Source organism: Condylostylus longicornis, unplaced genomic scaffold (genome assembly GCF_029603195.1).
Source record: "Condylostylus longicornis isolate FDR11 unplaced genomic scaffold, ASM2960319v2 ptg000135l, whole genome shotgun sequence".
Classification (NCBI taxonomy): Eukaryota; Metazoa; Arthropoda; class Insecta; order Diptera; family Dolichopodidae; genus Condylostylus; species Condylostylus longicornis.
The window spans coordinates 3,044,429-3,063,797 of record NW_026578103.1 but is presented as its reverse complement, the minus strand read 5'-3'; the positions used below and the strand labels follow the sequence as shown (position 1 = coordinate 3,063,797).

The 19,369-nt window shown below is 27.8% G+C and overlaps 3 protein-coding genes across 8 annotated transcripts; 1 reads left to right on the top strand and 2 right to left on the bottom strand.

Annotated features, from left to right (window-relative positions):
* Positions 1 to 4,339: 4,339 nt before the first annotated feature.
* Positions 4,340 to 8,291, bottom strand: LOC129615227 (proton-coupled folate transporter-like). 3 transcript variants are annotated; one of them, XM_055530332.1, is made up of 11 exons: positions 7,968 to 8,291; positions 7,789 to 7,901; positions 7,588 to 7,738; positions 7,345 to 7,528; positions 7,236 to 7,291; positions 7,105 to 7,178; positions 6,915 to 7,050; positions 6,713 to 6,849; positions 6,460 to 6,649; positions 6,094 to 6,250; positions 4,340 to 4,622 (listed from the first exon to the last, which is right to left on the bottom strand). In XM_055530332.1, exons 1-11 carry the CDS (start codon positions 8,083 to 8,085, stop codon positions 4,565 to 4,567), a joined length of 1,374 nt encoding a protein of 457 aa, XP_055386307.1. In that variant the 5' UTR covers positions 8,086 to 8,291; the 3' UTR covers positions 4,340 to 4,564. The 3 variants fall into 3 exon arrangements, with proteins under 3 accessions (XP_055386307.1, XP_055386308.1, XP_055386306.1); XM_055530333.1 differs by having other exon boundaries at positions 4,341 to 4,622; positions 7,105 to 7,291; positions 7,789 to 7,912; XM_055530331.1 differs by having other exon boundaries at positions 4,341 to 4,622; positions 7,105 to 7,291; positions 7,968 to 8,290.
* Positions 8,292 to 12,584: 4,293 nt separating this feature from the next.
* Positions 12,585 to 13,241, top strand: LOC129615229 (uncharacterized). 2 transcript variants are annotated; one of them, XM_055530335.1, is made up of 2 exons: positions 12,585 to 12,964; positions 13,046 to 13,220. In XM_055530335.1, the coding sequence occupies exons 1-2, from the start codon at positions 12,731 to 12,733 to the stop codon at positions 13,076 to 13,078; spliced, it is 267 nt and encodes an 88-aa protein (XP_055386310.1). In that variant the 5' UTR covers positions 12,585 to 12,730; the 3' UTR covers positions 13,079 to 13,220. The 2 variants fall into 2 exon arrangements, with proteins under 2 accessions (XP_055386310.1, XP_055386309.1); XM_055530334.1 differs by having other exon boundaries at positions 12,589 to 12,964; positions 13,062 to 13,241.
* On the bottom strand, positions 13,227 to 17,700 carry LOC129615226 (uncharacterized). 3 transcript variants are annotated; one of them, XM_055530330.1, is made up of 8 exons: positions 17,597 to 17,700; positions 17,410 to 17,501; positions 15,787 to 16,075; positions 14,946 to 15,114; positions 14,611 to 14,866; positions 14,212 to 14,553; positions 13,408 to 14,145; positions 13,227 to 13,357 (listed from the first exon to the last, which is right to left on the bottom strand). In XM_055530330.1, exons 1-8 carry the CDS (start codon positions 17,602 to 17,604, stop codon positions 13,227 to 13,229), a joined length of 2,025 nt encoding a protein of 674 aa, XP_055386305.1. In that variant the 5' UTR covers positions 17,605 to 17,700. The 3 variants fall into 3 exon arrangements, with proteins under 3 accessions (XP_055386305.1, XP_055386303.1, XP_055386304.1); XM_055530328.1 differs by having other exon boundaries at positions 17,410 to 17,687; XM_055530329.1 differs by having other exon boundaries at positions 14,212 to 14,547; positions 17,410 to 17,687.
* Positions 17,701 to 19,369: the final 1,669 nt, after the last annotated feature.

Below are 19,369 nucleotides of genomic sequence, written 5' to 3'. Positions count from 1 at the left end.
GTTCAAATTAGTGTATTTGTACTGTTTTGGCAAAGACCATATATTTAAATATATGATCTTTGGTAATGCCATTTATATCTATCAGGCCACCAAGTTGAAATTATTTTCCGAAATTTTTAATCGGAAAAAATTACAAAAACAATTCTTAATGTTTTATGTTTTCGAAATATGCCGATTGAAATATTTTTTTATTTTTTTTGTGAAATTTGTGAGTATTCTTCATGATTCTCATTTTATTTAGTATAGTTTTAAAAACTACGTAGATTATAATAATTATTTTTTGCTTTTTTTTTTCAATTTATTTTTAAATTCTATTTTTTATTGAAAAATTTTACTGTAATTCAGTACCCTTCCACTTGGAAGACAAGAAAGGTTGCCTGCATTAAAAATCACAATTTTTTTTTTGAATGCATTTTTCAGATGGAATTTACCAACCGATTTTTTTTAAATTTAAATTTAAAATTTCAAAAAATATGTAGAATCAGTAGAGCCAAAAATATTGAATAATTTTCTTCACACAAATACATTCCGACACCCCTCCTATTTAAACTCCATATAAATTTGGAATTTATTTTTGATTTGTTTCTGAGCTTGGTGGCCTGATGACATTATCTTAGGTTTTGGCTAATCCTACATGAACACGAGTATAAAACTTGGAAAAACTTTAAAAAGAGAAAACAATGACGTGATTTCTTGCAAAAAAAAAAATTGTCATTTCAAAAAAAAAATTAACCAGACGGAAAATTTGAAAAAATTTTTAAAATCTTTATAAATAGGTGATAAACATCGAATTTCAAAGGATTTATTAAACAAACAAATATTTTTTGGTTATACCAAGAACCGAAAATTTTTATTTTTAAAAGGTGAAAAAGGTGAAAAAACCATTTTGGTTATTTTATTTTTAGTTGATGATTACCATCCGCCTGTCTCTATTATGTTTCCTGTCGGAATGTTTGGTTCTGCTGTTACGTCCCGGGGGAAGAGGGCTTCAACTTAATTTCTGTAGGGCTGATTTTGGGTTATTGAATGATTTGTTGCACTCGGTTGAGTTTGAATCTATTTTTTTGGCTGGTGCGAGTCTTGACGATTGTGTGCGCAAGTTTTATTTGTGTGTCTTGGTATCCTCCTGAGTTGCGGCGTCTTAGGAATGTTAGGAATTCTACTTGACAGGCCTTTGTAGTTTCAAGGTGTTCGACGGATTATGCCAGGTTTTGCTTGACTTATCTTAATGATGTTCGGCGTAGTATGTTTGGCAATTCGCGAAAGTTTTTTGATTTTGTCAATTCTAAGAATAAGTCTGATGGTTATCCATCCTCCCTCGATTTTTCTGGTAGACCTTCTAGTGATCCTCTGGTTATTTCAAATTTGTTTGCTTGCCACTTTTCGAGTATTTTTGCTCGATTAATGTTGTGCGTAGTCTGTCTCCAGATTTTGCTGCATTTGTGAATATTGATGGTGCACCTGTTGATAATTTTGTTCTTGATAGCAGGCTGGGGCCTGATTGCGTTCTTGGCGCCATGGAGAGATTGGGTGAAGACTAGTCTCCTAGTTCTGATGGGATTCTGGGTGTGGTATTATCTAAATGCGCTGTTCTGATGGGATTCTGGGTGTGGTATTATCTAAATGTGCTGGTAGCCATTGGTCCTCTTGCTTTTTTATTTAACCTATCGTTGGCGTTTTCTATTTTTCCTTCGGCTTGGAAGGAGTCCTACGTTGTTCCGGTTCATAAAGAAGGTTTACGTTTTTCTGCTAGTAATTATAGGCCTATTGTCAAGAAGTCAGCTATTTCGAAACCTTTTGAAGGTATTTTCGTTGATTACTTCTACTCTTTTTGTGGTGCTTTTATGCATTCCGGCCAGCATGGTTTTCAGAGGGGTAGATCTGTTGTTACCAATTTATGGAGGGGGGTGACCAGGTCGATATTATTTTTACAGATGTTGGTGGGATTCCGCATCAGATTATACTGAAAGTTGGCTGGCGCGGGTTTTTCTCTTCGTAGCTTGATATGGGTCTATTCCTATTTGACTTGCAGGTTTTATCAAGTTTCTTTCCGTTCTGCTTTGTCTGATGTCCACTGTGCCGAGTCGGATATTCCACAGGGTAGCCATTTGGGTCTCATACTTCTTTCAGTCCCGACTAACGACGCTTTCAGTTCTGTTGTGGGTTCCGCGCTTTATAGTTTTGCAGATGACTCCAAGATGGCGGTTCGGTCGGAGGTTGATTGTCTAGAACTGCAGAGGGATTTGGATAGTTTTTGGGACTGGTGTCAGGTCAATGACTTGCAACTTAACGTTGGTAAGTGTTGGGTTAGGAGGTTTTCGCAGTGGAGCGAGTCTTCTGTTGTCCGGGAAGATTATTGCCTTACCAAGGTGGTGTTGAGGAGGGTGAACACTTTTTATGAACTTAAGGTTATGCCTGATCGGAGGCTGATTTTGTTGCTGATTTGAATATGATCCTTGGTGGGGTAATTCAAAGTTGGGTTTCGTAATGAGGTGGGCTGGAGAGTTTATTGACCCGTATGTTGCGAAGCATTTGTATGGGTTCTTTGTTAGGCCAATTCTTGAGAATGATTGTCAGGTTCGGGCGCCCATTTATGTTGTGGGTATTTCTCGTATTGAATTTGTTCAGAGGAAATTTTTACGTTTTGCTTTGAGAGGTTTGGGCTGGTCTGATCCTTTTAGATTGCCGTACTATCAAGCTAGGCCGATGTGGATCGATTTGTAGTCCTTGGGGCCGCGTAGGGTTGTCGCTAATATAGTGTATATTATAGTCATTGCGGCTCCTTCATTGTTAGGACAGGTTTCCATTAGGGATAACGTAAGGAATCTTAGGTCTGTTGAGTTGTACAATGTTCGCAATCACTCTAATGACTATGGTAGAAATGAGCCGGTCACTAGAATGTTGCATTCTGTTAATTCTAATTCTTTGGCATTAGATCCTGCTATTAGTAAGGGTACTCTTAGATCTAGACTTTTGTGTAATTTTTTATCGTTTTCTTGTCTTTCTATTTCGTCTTTATTTCTCTATATTATCTATTTTGTTTTTATCTTTTCTGTTAGGTATGTATGTGACAAAGTTTTATTAAGAAATATTTTCATAATGTTAGCAAGGTTAATTCACTGATTTACCTTAACTAGCGCATCAGATACTTTAAAACTTATACAAGTATCTTTATAGTATTTTCATTATGTTTGAGTTTGTTCGGAATCATCAAATAAAAGTTGTACGATTTTTACAATTTATATGAAATAAAGTTGTACGATTGTACGAAATCCTTTTGTTTTTATATAGACGACATCTTGAAACGACGCACCTTTTATAATGATTATAAAATTTTAAAAGGACTTTAATAATTATAAAACTTAAAATCAAACAATTACAAACTGAAATTAAAATCTAATAAAATTTTCATTAAGTAACATTATTTTAAGTCAAGTATTCTGAACAAAAAATATACCAGCAAATTTTTTTATATTCACTGTATATCACATTTTTTCGCATCATTTTGTACATGGAACATGCAAATGCGGAAAAAACTTGAAAATATATTTAATCAAAATTGTAGTTAAAATTTTGAGTTGAAATTAGATTGAGTTAAAATTTTGAGTTTAAGTTAGATAATTGAATTCATTAAATACGAGTATGTTTATGTTGAATTTTTTTCCTGTTTTTTGTTAACAAATACTTGCATGTGTTTGAATAAAAAAGTTTATTTTTCAACAAAAATTTTACGTTGTACCGTTGTAGGAACCTAAATTACATCTGTAATTACATACACTTTTTTATAAAATACGTTTCATATATGAAAGTACATTTTTCATAAGGAGTGACCGTTTTTTAATGAAGAAGATATTTTTTATGATTATACGATCTGTTATATTATATGTGTAGTTTTCAGAATAAAATCAATGTTGAAATTTGAGATTACTTACTTATAATTTAACACATTCATACATACAAATATAATTTGAATATATATATGTACATATGAATGCATATTGAAATCATAATGTACGTACATATGTATGTATAAATTATATCCCATCACATTTGATGAGTTTTTGAAAGCAAAGCACGAGAGTTTGTTGAAATGAATGATGATCGATTGGCTAAAAAAAAAATAAATTTGATATCTTATACGCGGGTTGTATTTTAAGTAACACTAAAAAGAAAAAAAAGGGTACCGTACTCCATTTCAACTTAGCGAAAAGAGTCGCCCAAGTTCTACGCAAGTTATTAGAGCTTTTCAGACCAATTGAAGGACCAAAAAGATATTTTATCTTTCTACGCAAAATCAAACTCGCCGTCTGCTTAGTCCCGTCAGCAATAATACTTCTAATGTTAATTCATTAGCCCAAATATTTATTTATATATGTACATATATATATATATAATTACGTATAGTCATAATACGTGTATACTTATGTAATATTGAAATTTTTTGTTTTATTTTTGGTCACAAAGCCGCAAATTCGTTTAGTTGTGTAAAGCACTTGAAAAGCTATTTACCACATTTTATGGAAGCTGTTGATATCCTTAAATTTACCCTTTTTTATGAAAGTTGTTAACTTATTGTTTCATATGAACTGAGCGAATTGACTTTTTGAATTCCATAAACAGTTCTAAAAATAAATTTTATTAAAGAAATTTTTTATGAGTTTTGTTCTTATTCAATTTGCTTTTGGGTCTCTTTCTTGTTATTAAAGTAATTATAAAATCCAAAGTGCACATTGTAACGCCTAATACATTTGTTAAATTTAAAGCTTTTATTTCTTTAATAATAAAAATAAGTATATATGTACATTATATATGTATGTGTGTATGCATGAATAATGTATATCATTCATTATATGTGTTATAAGTCAAAAACAGAAAGATGGGTCTTAAAAATTTCAGAAAATATTAATGGTCGTTTTGTAAAAGTTTGTTTAAAATAAAAAAAGAATGTTAGGTAATCTTAATTCTTAAATACTTATGTATGTATATAGTTAACAACAAAAATGTCTTCAAACCTGTCCAATATGAAATTTTTCAAATACATACATATGTATATACATACATATATTGAAATTTGCAACATGAACCAAAAATTAATTGTTTTACACAAATACATTCATTCAATCGAAAAATTACTATAAAAATAAATTACACATGTAGATATTATAGTAAACATTATTAACTTTTCATTATTCATGTTGAATTAATTATGTCACTTTGAAATTCAAATTATGTAATCATTACAAAATATATATGTAAGTTGAGTTGAGACCCGTATATATACTTGTACAGACATTAGGTCTGTCTGGTAAAACTTTATAAAGTGTTTGCATGCAAAGCATCTGGAATAATATTTTTGAACAAAAATAACGATGTTCTCATTTTGTCAATGTTTAAAGTTTTTTCAAGTTTTGTAAAGTAATATTTAGTTTTTTAAAAACTTTTAAAATCCTACAGCTCCCGAAGCATATGTTTTTCTTGATTATGTCAGGTTTTATATTTGAAGAAAAAAATTTCATGAACAATAACTTTTTTTCAAAACTTTTCAATTAAAAATAAAATAAAACAAGTAAAAACGTTTCAGTCGGTACAAACCGATTGAATTATACCTGCACCTTTCATTGTTGTAAAGTAATTACTTGAACTTGTGAAACCGTTCTATAGAATTGGACATACGACTACCAAGTTATAATGAATCACACTTTACTATTTTTCCAAATATTTAAAATCGGCTTTTGGGGTTGTATGGCAGGTACATGAACCTGTCAAGCAATTCAACCAAAACTTCAAGAATATACATATCTAACCTATAATTGGACATACTACTTCCAAGTTTCACGAACCTGACTTTATTATTTTTTCAAATACTTAAAATTAGCCTTTGGACTTCTGTTGCGGCTACCCGAACCTGGCAAGCAATTCAACCAAAACTTCAAGATAGGTCTAAGCTTAAAGTTTTATATGGTTATTTTTTTTAGATAAGAATTTTTTTCTTTTTGCGAGAAATTACGTTATTGTTTCTCTTTTGAAAGTTTTATCAAGTTTTATCCCAGACAAGCCTATTGTATTTACATACATATGTATTATGTTACTTACGATATGAAAATGTAGCATATAAAATAAAGGGCGGTACTAAAAAAGTTAAATGCACCGCAATAAGTTTGAATAGTTGAAGTATAAATAAAGGTATACAATGGTGCAGCAGCTAAAGTAGAAACTGATTCCAAAGATACTGTGAAAGACATTATTTTCCCTGAAAATAAAGAATACTTTTTATAATAAAAGAAATAAATAAACTAAAAATATTGATTTGACGACGTTTTAAACAATATATGCATATTTTAAGCTTACAATAACTGTAACATACATCGTTAAACGTTTTAAAAATGCTTGAACATAACGAAACGCATTGATTAATATATTGCTTTGCTTACATATGAAACGAATATGCTCTACATTTACCTAGATCATGTTGTGGTGCAACATGGGATAAAATTGCTCTCTTCATTGGACCTGCGATGCCTCTTAACATACCAAGAGCCATTGCTAAATACATTTCCCATGAGTATGTAGCTGTTGCCTTAACTACTGAATCCAATACAGCACTCGCAATTCCTAGCAAAGCCAAGGTTGTAACCGAAAATTTAAAAATCTGAAGGATGATTGTAATTTTTATAAGCTGGCATACATATAATTGAAAACCAGAATCGAATACCTTTTGCATTATATATACTCCAAAAACATTTCCAATTGTCAAATTAGCGATAGCGATTGCGTCATATCTAGTATATTCTGTTATAGTCCAGTTAAATTTTTCCAATGCAAAAAGATACATCACGGTACCACTTCCCTCTTAAAATGTTTAACGCAATATTATGTGTCTAGTTTATACATATATCTTATTTATACATTTTTACCCATAATAAAAATAGTGATAACCGAACTTAACATAGTAAGCCATATTATAGCCCGATCGTAATTCGCTCGTCTTTCAAAACAAGTTGATAACATTTCTTTGACTAAACTAAAGTCGAATAGCCCATAAAACATTTCCTGAAAAAAATAGTTTCAGTAAAATATTTCATTGAAAAAGTTTAAAAAGTATACCGTTTTCGTGCGACCATTAGAATGTACACCTTCTTTAACAAAGAATATCACATACAAAATTGCTAGAAACACAGCTAAAGTTGAAGTTATATATATACAAAGAGGACTTGAATAACTTAGAAAATAACTACTTAGTAAATTTCCACAAAAAGAACCAAGAAATATTGAAGCCTCGTTTGTTACTAACCTGTTTAAAGAGCAATCATTAACCGTTTTGTTTAATTAAAGCAAATATATTGCCTAAACGCCAAGTTATCTTGCTTGCAAACATCAGCTATATAGCATAATATACCAGATATTAAACAGCATATTCCGCCTAAAGCTAAAACTGGTAGACATACAATTATATAATACCATGGATATATAACGAAACTCAGTGAAAACAACGTTATCACAGACAATATAGTGAAGCTAAGAAAATAACCTGTATGAAAAAGTTTTAAATTGTAAACTAATATTCCAAAATGCTTGTAATATGCACACCTACTAGACCTGTTATTATCACTGGCTTTCTACCAAATTTATCTGACCAAGGCCCAACAAATAAACTGTCAATTGCCGGAACTACGCTCTCCATAATTGATTTTACCATAAATATTTTAGCAACATATGGTTGAGTTACCAAATTTATTGCCTTAAAATATAACCTGTAACAGAAAATTAATTTGTAGAAAATTATCTTACTTTGGTACTATCTGATTCTATTTCCTCGGTTCCCAATTTATCACAGTCAGTGCTATTAAATTTAAAAATGTTTTTACAAGTTTCTTGCATTAAATGAGTTTGAAATACGGTTGCTGAAAATTAACTAATCAAATTTAGTCTTTCAAGTTTCTATTTACATTTAAGCATTATTTACTTACCAGATAGATATATCCCGAAAAATATTAAAAATACTGCTGGCTCCAATAAGAACCTGAACATTTTGTTCCTTTGAAACCTTGATGCCGTTGTAGTACTAGTAATATTTACAGGCTCCATTGTAAACCAAAAAAAAATAATTTTAAAATCAAAACGACTTTTCAATAAAATATAATAATCATCTTTTAATTTAATCAACACAACCGATAACAAAATTATTTTCTAACAATGAACTAATACAATTATGTACATGTATGAATACGATATAAAATATTTGTATAGAGAATTAGAAATTTTTTGTCTTAAATAAATCACGAACGCTGATTTTTTTGTTTCTTTTGTTTGGTTGTTTTTTGAACACAGTTTTAAGTTTTTTTTTAATCAGTAAGTGCAATAAACAAAGAATCAGCTGAAGAAAATTTTTCAACAGGTGTTTTATAAATAACGTTGTTGAAAAAGGGAAATATTGATTATTGTACTAAAGTTATGCGAATTGTACTAAAATTTGTTTTTAAATGAAATTTACGTGCATAGACAAACAACGAAATGTAAACAAACTATTTGAGTCTTTAATTTTTAGCTGTACAAGTAGTTTGATAATCATTAATTTTTAGAATTTGAATGTTTCTTATGAGATGAATTATTCTTTAATTACATATACATATACATATATATTTTTTTTATTTATATATATTTTATTATTTTTATAATAAAGAATATTATTATTATTGGATATTAGTGGATAAAAATGTATAAAAATAACGCCATTTTTAAAATTCAATTGTGGTGCGAAAAGAAGAATTCGACAATAATTTAAATAAATTTAAGTAATCGAAATTAATTTTAACATAAAATGTTCGCTTTCATTTCAATTTAAGCCTAATGAACGATTTATGTGACTTGCTTTATGTGACCTTATTTTTTATTGTTTGGAAGTGTATTGTTTTGAACCTTTTATTTGGAGTGTTCTTCTTGCAATTCAAAAGTGAAAATTTATCTTCAAAATGAAGGTTTTTTAATGCTCCTCAAGTTTTTTAAAATTGTAATGTTTTGCACCTTTTCTATATTTCTCAAAGTTCACAAAAAATATTTTGACCGATAAATCCATGACAATGATTTCGAAGTTCGCGAAGATTTTTTTTATCGTACCTTCAAATTGAAGATATTCGGCCTAATCTACTTGGCAGCACTGTTGATACGATACATTACATTTTCATCAGATTGAGATTTGATCTTACTATTAACATTAACCATCTACGATTTAATTTGAGTTCGGTGAAAGTTGTATATGCCACTACCCTGGTAAGTAGAAGGCTATCAGATTAAAAAAATTTTTCGAACTGCTTCAATCGGATCAACTTCAATATGATTCGTATGTTTCTCCTCAATTTTCTATTGAAATTATTTTTTATTTTGCAAAAAGCTATTGAACAAAGTCCTTTCGCTTGCTTAATATTTTATTATATTTATTTTCGTATATTATAAGAAAGATGACCAATTACAAGCATTTAATTGCTCCTTTTTAGGTTCTAACAAAAATCTTAATAATATGTTTTTGCATAATTATAGATTCAAATTTTAATTTTTCACATTTATTGGTTAAATTATAATAGTTATACCTATATACAAAAATGTTAAAAATAACAACAAACTATTACTTTTATTCTATTTTTTTTTAAACTTTAAATAATTTTGCAGCATATAAAAAAAATGTTGACAATGTATTAGAAATTAAGCCATGCTACGATTTTGGAACGTACTTTTTTATCAAACATCCTATTTTGGCAGATTTCAAATTTTTGACTTGTCAAAGATATTTTGTCTTTGATTATTTAAAATACCCAATATTTTCTTAGATATAAACATGTTTTCATGTAAAGTTTTGTATAATGCTTAGAAGTTCATGAAATTACGCTATGAAAATTTTTCATTTAAAAATTTATTTAGATTTTGTTTCGTAATTTGACTCAGTACCAGGGTTATCGTTTGATTTTTTTGATGGGGAGCAGAAATATTCAAAAAAGGGAGCCATTTAAAAAAGAGTGAAGCCAATTCCTACATTTAGTCAAAAAGCCAAAAAGCAATTTATTACAGTACGAATACAAAAAAAAAATCCGAAAAAACAAAGCTAAAAGTTTAAACAAAAATTATAAACAAATTAATAAATAAATGCGAATTAAAAAGTATCACAATAAAAACTTAAATTTGAAATAATATTTTTTACATGAAACTTCATATACATTTGAACATTTTTTAGTAAAGTTTAGGCTTTAGTTATAATGATCAAAAAATACCTTAAAATATTTATTAAAAAACCTCATAAAAAGGTTTATAACGTTTTTCTGATCATATGTTTGCTGCCTTATTAATTTCTTTATGTAGATTAAAATGGTGTTGACAAACATATTTCAAATAAAAAAAGAGTGTACTTCAAATTTTCTTAATTTAAAAATTTAAATAAAATCACAACTTTGTCTTACGCATCAACATTTTTAAATAACTCTTTTGAATTTGAAATGTTGCTTTCCATTTCAACATAAAAGAAGTTGCGCAATTTAGTTTTAATCATATAAACAGAAGAAAATATCCTTTCAGCTGCCGAACTATGATGTGCTAAACTGAAAGAGCTTTGAATATATTTTTCAAGTTTTCAACAATATTTTGTCAAAATTCCAATTAAAATAAAATGTCAAAATGGTCTATTGAAAAAATTCTATATAAACATATATCATCTGGTGATGTCGACGAATTTTCCTAAGTTTGGTTATTTGAAACTTTATCTGACTGATTGATTAACTTGACTACAAAAATATAGGTGACGGCTTTTAAATTAGCAGAAAAAGGTATATGTACATAATTTCGTTAGCCAAGATTTTGTCAACAAATTTCTGACTGAGGAAAAAACAAAATCCGAGCCAAAATGCAAAAGCATGACCCGGGGACAGAAATTTTCAAATCGAAGCCAAACGACAGCTCTACTCAGTACCCTTTCAAATAGTAATGAGGAAGGTCTGTATCGATTGAATTTCTACAACTTTTAGGAAATATATTTTTAATAAAATTTATTTTGACTGAAAACTTCCTTCTTTTGACCATTTTTTTTTGCAAACATAAAAATTAAATTACAAAATTTAGTTATATAAAAATATATTTAGGTATTTTTTTTATGCATAAAAGAACGGAGATATTTTTGTTTTCTTCATTTAAACTCTATACATTTTTTTTAAAATCATAAAATCATATATACTTAGCAGGCCAGTGTAAAAACTATAAAAAAAAATGAGAGTTGTTCTCCCCACATGGTGGGCAGTGTGTAAACCCTGTTTGACATCAGACTTTATCTAACGGAAAATAATAGAAATTACTTTATGCTCATCACTTTGGCTTGACTGTCAAATTTTTTAAAGTAAAATAGCGATAATTAATTTTTTGTGGAAGTTTGTAACAGTTATCTGCTGACTTTTATTTTGGTTATAATTTTCGTAGTAAAATTAGCAATATTTTGGTTTTTTGGTTTGGCAAAATTTGGGTATGAGTAGCCTAAGTTTCCAGTTAAACATCAGACTAATTTACAATTTAATTTACTATAAAATCTGATGGGCATTTACACATCAAACTCTATTTTTACTTTTACTTTTATTTTTTAATATTTGTAACCTATAAACTGGCAACTAAAATTAAAAAAAAAAAAATCTGCTGACCTTGGGAAAACTTTATTAAAAATTTATTTTCCGCCATGTTATTTTTAAAAATCTGATAAAAACTGGGTATGTTTCCATTTTTTTTATCAGATTTTATCTGATGTCTGACTTCGATTACATATTAGATTTTCATCAGAATCGTAGATTAAATCAGATTATTAGGCACTTTGGATTTTGTCACATATGAAAATTGTACCTATATGCTCTTTAGGTACTGTTTACCTCAAAATAAAAATACAACAGGTTCTGTATTTAAATTTGAGACGTGGCCTTGTCGACTATCATAAAGTATCCGTGACTTCAATAATGCTCTATAAAAAGTTTAAGTACGGTATTAATACGATTGTAGTACCGCATCAGAGCTTTCAATACCTTTACTTTGTAAAAAAAGCTTTCGATACATTTTGGAATACAATTTTTACAATATTAATACATACTCTGACGTTTTGTTTGAAATTTTCAATTCTAAGTTCTGTGCAAATGTTTGTTTTCAACAAACGTTACCATATTAAAAACAAACATTTTTATGCTGCAGTTTAGAAAAAAAAGTAAATAACTAGAACTTAATTGCTGAAAATATATGCTAGTTTATATAATTAGGTATTTCTGGCAACCTTTATATGACATGTTTACGAAAAGCGTGTTAGATTTTTTCTATACCCAATTTACTTTTATTTTACGTATCCACTACCTATTTGATGCATTTGGGAAAACTGTGCAATGTCAAGAGCTTTTACTAAATTTTACTAAACAAGTCACGGTATATTTTGAAATTTTAAGCCGATTTTTGGTATGCCTGTTTTTAAAAACTTTTTTATTTCAAATTTGTGCAATTTTCTAACCAAATGGTGGCAAGGCAATACAAATTGCAATACCAGGTGGCAATACTAATTGAAAGTTTAGTACATAAGTACTTCAAAAAATCAAATCAGTAAATTAGTGTTTGTTTGATTTTAGAGGGAAATGTTAAAATATTGTTAAAATCGTTCAAATTTTTTTCCAAATCCTGAAGAATCGTTAAGGGAACTTTTTATACAGTTGTGTTTACTTATATTAGGACCAAAATGGCTTTTGAAGCGAGAAGCATAATAAATGGAGGTAAACTAAAAGATTTTATTGGTAGGAATGTTAGTATACTCACAAAGGTAGAAAATAATAGCGGCTTAATGTTAAAAGTCAAATCGACTGACGGGCACAGTCTGCGAATTAATTTAAATGAATCAATTAGTGCAAGGCAAGAAGATTGGGTTGAAATTATGGGAGTACCTGTAGGGCACGATGCTATAAAGGCAAAGGAGGTAATTTTGATAAAAAAATTCCTTAAATAAGCAAAACATCTACATACGTCACGTACAAGTTATTAAGGTTGAAAATTTTAGATTTATATTATTTTAGGTTATCCAATTCTATAAAAGTGAAGAAGATTTCGATTTAGAGGCATACAACATGTTAGTGCAATTTATGTATCTTCGTGACGATTTTTATCATCAATGAAAAATTGTACATATATCTATTATATTTTATGAGAATAAAAAATGTTAATATAATTAAATAAGGTTTTTAAAAAATTGTGCTCTCCATATAAGATTCAAAATAATTAACAATTTTAGCATGATCTGGGGAAAGATGAGTATCAGCCATTACAGCAAGTCTGATTTTGTTTCCAAACCGATGAATGTTTAAGGAAAGACCTACAAATATATTAATTATAATCTCGGAATTTATACAATATAAAATTTACATGTTTTAGATTGTGGAGGTCTGAAGAATAACAAATCCTCTACTTCCTGACCCCACAAAGTGTGTATTTTTTCAGAACTACCATGCAGTTCAGTTATAGTGATCGGGTAATTGTAAGAAAAATAATTAATTAAAATTTTCATTAATACTTCTGGTATTATTCTCGTTATGATGTCATATCTTATTTGTCCAACAGAAATTAAATATATTGCACCTTGCCTTTTACGAATTCTGTCAATTAAATCTGTTATAATTTCAAAATCACCTATGCTTTTGAATTCAATCAGAGGTAAGTTCAAAAATAAAACGCCACCAACATTTTCAGACTTATTATTTTTTTCAACAAAAAAGTCTTTTTTAATGGATCTGCAGGTTGTGTTTATAAATTTTGGAGCTTCGCCAAATTCACTTTCGAAAGTTTGAAGATATTTTTTAAGCGCACTTGATAGGCAGATAAGTACGAGTTCTATGTCCGATTTTTCTTTTAAAATATCGCTTTTATTTTTAAATAAACTTAAATCGATCGATTTAGAAAATGCAATTACTTTGCGACCACTAAAAGTTTTCGTATGCAAAACATTCTTTTCGTTGCTCCTGAATATGAAAAGCTCATCATAAGAGTTCTTTGGGGCATTCAGCAATTGAAGCGATATCTGAATAAATTCCTTTGTTGCACAGTATATTAAAGGCAAATAAATTGAAGCAATCCCAAATAAAGTTTCTTGAAAATCTGTATGACCTAAAAAATAGATAAATATCTAGTACATAATGTAATAAAATATTTTCAATGTTTATTTTAACCAACCAGTCATAATTATGTCTTTTAGAGCTAAAGATTCTTTTATTATATAATAAGGCGTCAATAGTACAGCTGCTGTACAAAAGTACCAAGTATAACGAATCATATTTTTTAAAATATTAATTGGATTCATTGTCGTTATCAAGGAATCCACAATGGTTTCTATAGTTAAATTTCTTTTTGAAGTTTCTCTTTCAAAAAGATGAACTAAATAACGAAATTTGTATTTTATATGATTATTTGTTTTTGAATACCCTTTCATGAAATCAGTTATAATTGTAACCACAGTTATGAATAAAATTGATATTAACTGGCTCAAACAAGTTATTTGCTGCTTTTTATCTACATCTTAAAAGAATATTTAATAGAATGTATTTTGTTTTATTTTTAAATAAAAATGAAAACCTGGAGATTCCAGAGGGTCGTAATAGTAAATAAACTCATTCCAACGGTTAACTGCAGACATATAAATTTGATTCCACAAATTCGGTATATGCTTCGGTCGCTCTATTAATGTTTCGAATTTAGAAGGCTGTGTTACGTTTTTAAACATTTTAATTGGATTTGGAGCAGTTACCATTAATAAGTCGCTAACGTGTAAATCGTGTTCGTCAGCAATCAGTAAATGATGAACCTTAACTAAAATGAAATAAGTTTCTTTCTGAAAAAGAAAAATTATGAAAGAAAAGTATCATTAAAATTCAAAAAGTTTTTACACTTAATTTTACTAGTGTTTGTACCTTTGTAGCTATTGGCGGTATAACAATAACTTGCCATGGTGATATATCTGAAGGAATATATTTTGTTACGAGTTCGCTTATGAATTCTTGAATATTAGCTTCAGTTATAAAACGGCCACGAAATGTTCGAGCGGGGTTTAAAATTATGTGTTTGTTAATATCAAACTTACTTTAAGTAAATAAAAAGATTATAAAAAAAAATAAACATTTTGAAGAATAGTACCTTAAAATTTTTAAATTGTGTTAAGACTAAGTATGTGATTTTATATACATATACATACATATGTATATATGTTCTATCAAGCTAGAGGGTGATTCATTTAAATTTTCATTTTGATTTCCATATACAGATGGGGGTTGAAAATTGAAATATTTAAGTATGTACATACAAACATATGTACATAAGTATCGCGAAATTTAAACAAAAATAGGTTGATGAATTGAATTTAGAATTTACACAATCTAGTATATTCAAACATTTCCCGTCTTACAAATGATATAACACTATTTAATTCTAGGACTAATTTTTGATTTTAGGTGACCTTTGGAAACGATTTAGGTGGCTTATGTACTTTTTGTTTTTGTAAGTTTTATTTTCTTTTTCAAAAATTCTTGACTGCCTAATTCATAGAATATGTATGTAGATATACATATGCATGGATGTATATATAAACTTGGTGTTGCCGGTTTGATGTTGACAAACAGCTTATATAAGCATGTACATAATGCATGACATATGTATATATATCTATGTACATATGTAAAACTTCAAAATGTTAAAACTTAAATTTTATTCAAAAACTTATATATGTATTAAATATGTATAAATATATGTATGTACCTGCTTTCACTATCCCAAGCATATTGCCACCAGCAAGTAACCAGGCGTTTCCTGAGCTTAGGGAATTTCAACTCCCCTAATTTATTTCGTTTTTCAACTAAATTCATTAAATAAATCTCCTTAATTTTTTGAAAATCGTATTTGCCATTTATTTCTAGTAAGAAATGAAATATAGCTGCGTTTTTCTTTGTGTCAATTAAGGTTCTCATTTTTTTCGTATTTGAAAAATCATATCTTGGATATATCGAACTCATTATAATTAAATTTACTTTATTTAAAACTGAGAGGACTGAAAAAAAAAATAATATTAAATAAATATTAATACCTTGAAAGTACTGGTATAAGTATATGTATGTATGTAGTTGAAGGAAGTTTTAGCTGCCAAAGCTTGTTCTTGTATTAGGTGAAGAGTTTAAATTCGATAAATTACGTTCATACATATTTATGCCAAAAAGGAAACAGAAGTTTCATAACTGCAATCAGGAAGTTTAATAAAGTATTAAATTATAATCGAAGATTAATGTGAACATTCTGTTTTTTTGCAATTTTTAATATGATCTAGTACCTACATATTAATTGGCTATTGTTTTTTAATGTGTAAATTTTTGTGAGATTGTCTGTACATAATATGCGTATATGTACATAATATACGCACGTTATGTACAGGCAAAGAATATGCATATATTCTTTGATACTACAAAAGTTTATATGTATAATAATGTTATAAATATGTACCTGTGCTGTATATGGTCAAAGATCGAAATTTTATCAAAATTATAAGTATGTACATATGTTACGTTAGATTTAAAAAAGAAAATTGATAATGTTCTTAAAGATAAGCCGTTTTTCGATTTCGTAATACATACTTATTACATATTATGTATACGTATGCACGTACATAAGTATGTATATTACATTACCATTAGCATTCATCTCGTCAAAACAAGATAATAATTTACTTATTGAGAATTTATTAAAACTAAAAATCGACGTTTGTATGTCTATTTAAATATAAATTTGTAGCTATGTAAGTAAGTACATGGATTTTTAGATTAAAAGAATTTTTTGGAAAAAATTTGAAGATCGGTTAAAAAGTTAAAATACATTCTGAAAATATTATTTAAGGGAAACATCACATCAAATATATCTTATGTAATCAAATCAGTTATGCACATTTTTAAATACATACATACGATACATATGTATGAACATGTAATGTTAATACGATCTACAATTATTTGATTAATATTTGACTAAGTACATTAATATAATATGTATGTACCTATGAATCAAAAACTAGTTATATTTAAGATAATTTTTTAGGATAATTTTCAATTACTTTATTATTATAATTGCATTATTTATCCATGGATTCAAGATTTTGACAAACTTTTATACAAAACATTGTCAATTTGTTTTTACTTTGTTCTAATTTTATAATTTCTTATAATTATTCTTTTTTATTACATATAATAAACATTTACATTTGATTGAGCCAACTGCACATATTTATCTTTATATGTATGTATAATTACATTTTACATGCATACAAACATTTGCCGTAATGTTCTTATTTGCATACATAATGAGGATATCTATTTATACCGTTAAAAAATAACTTACGAACTCCTGAAATTGCAATAATTGGTATTATTAAGCAAGTTAATCCAAAAAAGTAAAATGTTTTTGTTACTGCAGATATTCTGTTCAAAACACTGAAATTAAACAATATACATATATACATATGTATGTATGTATATATTTCATTTTAATTTCACTTTATTAAATATTAGGTAGGTATTTAAGTTACTTATCCATTTTAATATTTCACTTATTATGTTTCAATATAATAACTTCCTATTTTATTATTAATTTAAAATTTATTTATGATTTTTTTATAATTTTTGATATGTCTTCCCTTCGCAATGAGTAATAATAAACTAATGTGAGTGATTAATTTTTATTAAAACATGGTGATAAAAAAATCCAAAATTTTAACAAAGTTCGTTCGTTTTAAATGATGTATTTATGTACAAATCTACAAAATATGTACGTAGGTATGTACTGTTGAGATTTTGCTTTAGCTATAGCGTTTAAGTTATTTTGAACACAAAATATAAATAATGTGTTTGTAGGTAGGTGCAGATTGGAAATTTAAAAGTAAAACTTTTAGATTTATTTACTAAATATTAATAAATAAATGTTTATATGCATGTAAGTGGGTAGTCAAATACAAATATGTATTTAAAAAGAAATTTTTAATTGGAATAATAAAGTTCTATGTACATGCATACGTATGTATAATATAGATGTACATATGTATGATGTATTGTCGGATTCAATCAATGCGCATACATTTCTTAGTATATATGTATATGTATATATATTTATGGTATATTTATGTTCATTTATGTATATATATGTTTATGCATAATATACGTATATTAAGATTGTTACAAAATTTTTGCCAAATTACCTGCGTTCATAAGGTTCATGAATCTTGAAACAGTATATTTTTTTTTACACATATGCAGATTTGTAATATTCATTTCCATGTAGCCACTATAATGAGGAAGAATATAACAGGTGTATGTTTATATGTACATAACCATATATGCATATGTACACACAATCATAAATATTATATGTACATGCACATATCTCTACACGCAATGCAAATATACATCCATTCATAAATACTTATGCAAATTTTAATCTGTATTTAAGATTTCTGATTATAATCTTTTTAAGTACCAACTTTTAAGTTAGAAGTAGGTGCATTTTTTACATTTTATAAATCTGCATTTTACTACTATCTTTATAAATGTACGTTATAGGATTTTATGATTTTACACATATGTAAACGATTCTAATATAGGGTAGAGGCACTAGTTTCCGAACAGTTGCAGTATCCGAACACTTCGTTGGTTTTTTAATTAAAATAAGAAATTTTCCCAAGAAATCATTCAAACCAAAAACGCAAAAAAAAATGTTTATGTTTTGGGCTAGTGCTTGTAAAATTTCAAATAAATTACTTTTATGCTCTTTGAATTATAAGTCAGTTTGTGTTAGTGTTTTGTGAAAAGCGTTTGATTTGGCGTTTTTTTTGTAAAAAAAATAGTAGAACTGTGTGGAAAGTAAGTGTTTTTTTGGTATACTTTAAGGTCTATTTAGTGATAAGTATATATATTTTCATTGGAATTTGCTTAATTTTGTTAAAAAAATCATAAAACGTTAAAAAAAGAATAATTTTTAACTAAATATTTGCAGTTCGCATATTGGTACCGAAATTTTTTTATATTTTCAAATTCGGATTCTGAAGATATGAAAAAGATGCATATTTTAGTATCCGAACAACCAAATTTGTATATAATTAATTTTGCATGTAGAAGTGTTAATTTTTTAAAGAAAATTTTTACTATTTAATTTTCTATACAAAATTTGTACTTATGTGAAATTGGGCGAATTATAAAAAACTACTCAAACTAATTATTAAAAAATTTTCTTAAAAAATTGCCCATACATTTAATCCTAAGTCTTAAATTTAAATCGTATTACGAATCATAAACTTTTTAGCCTAAAC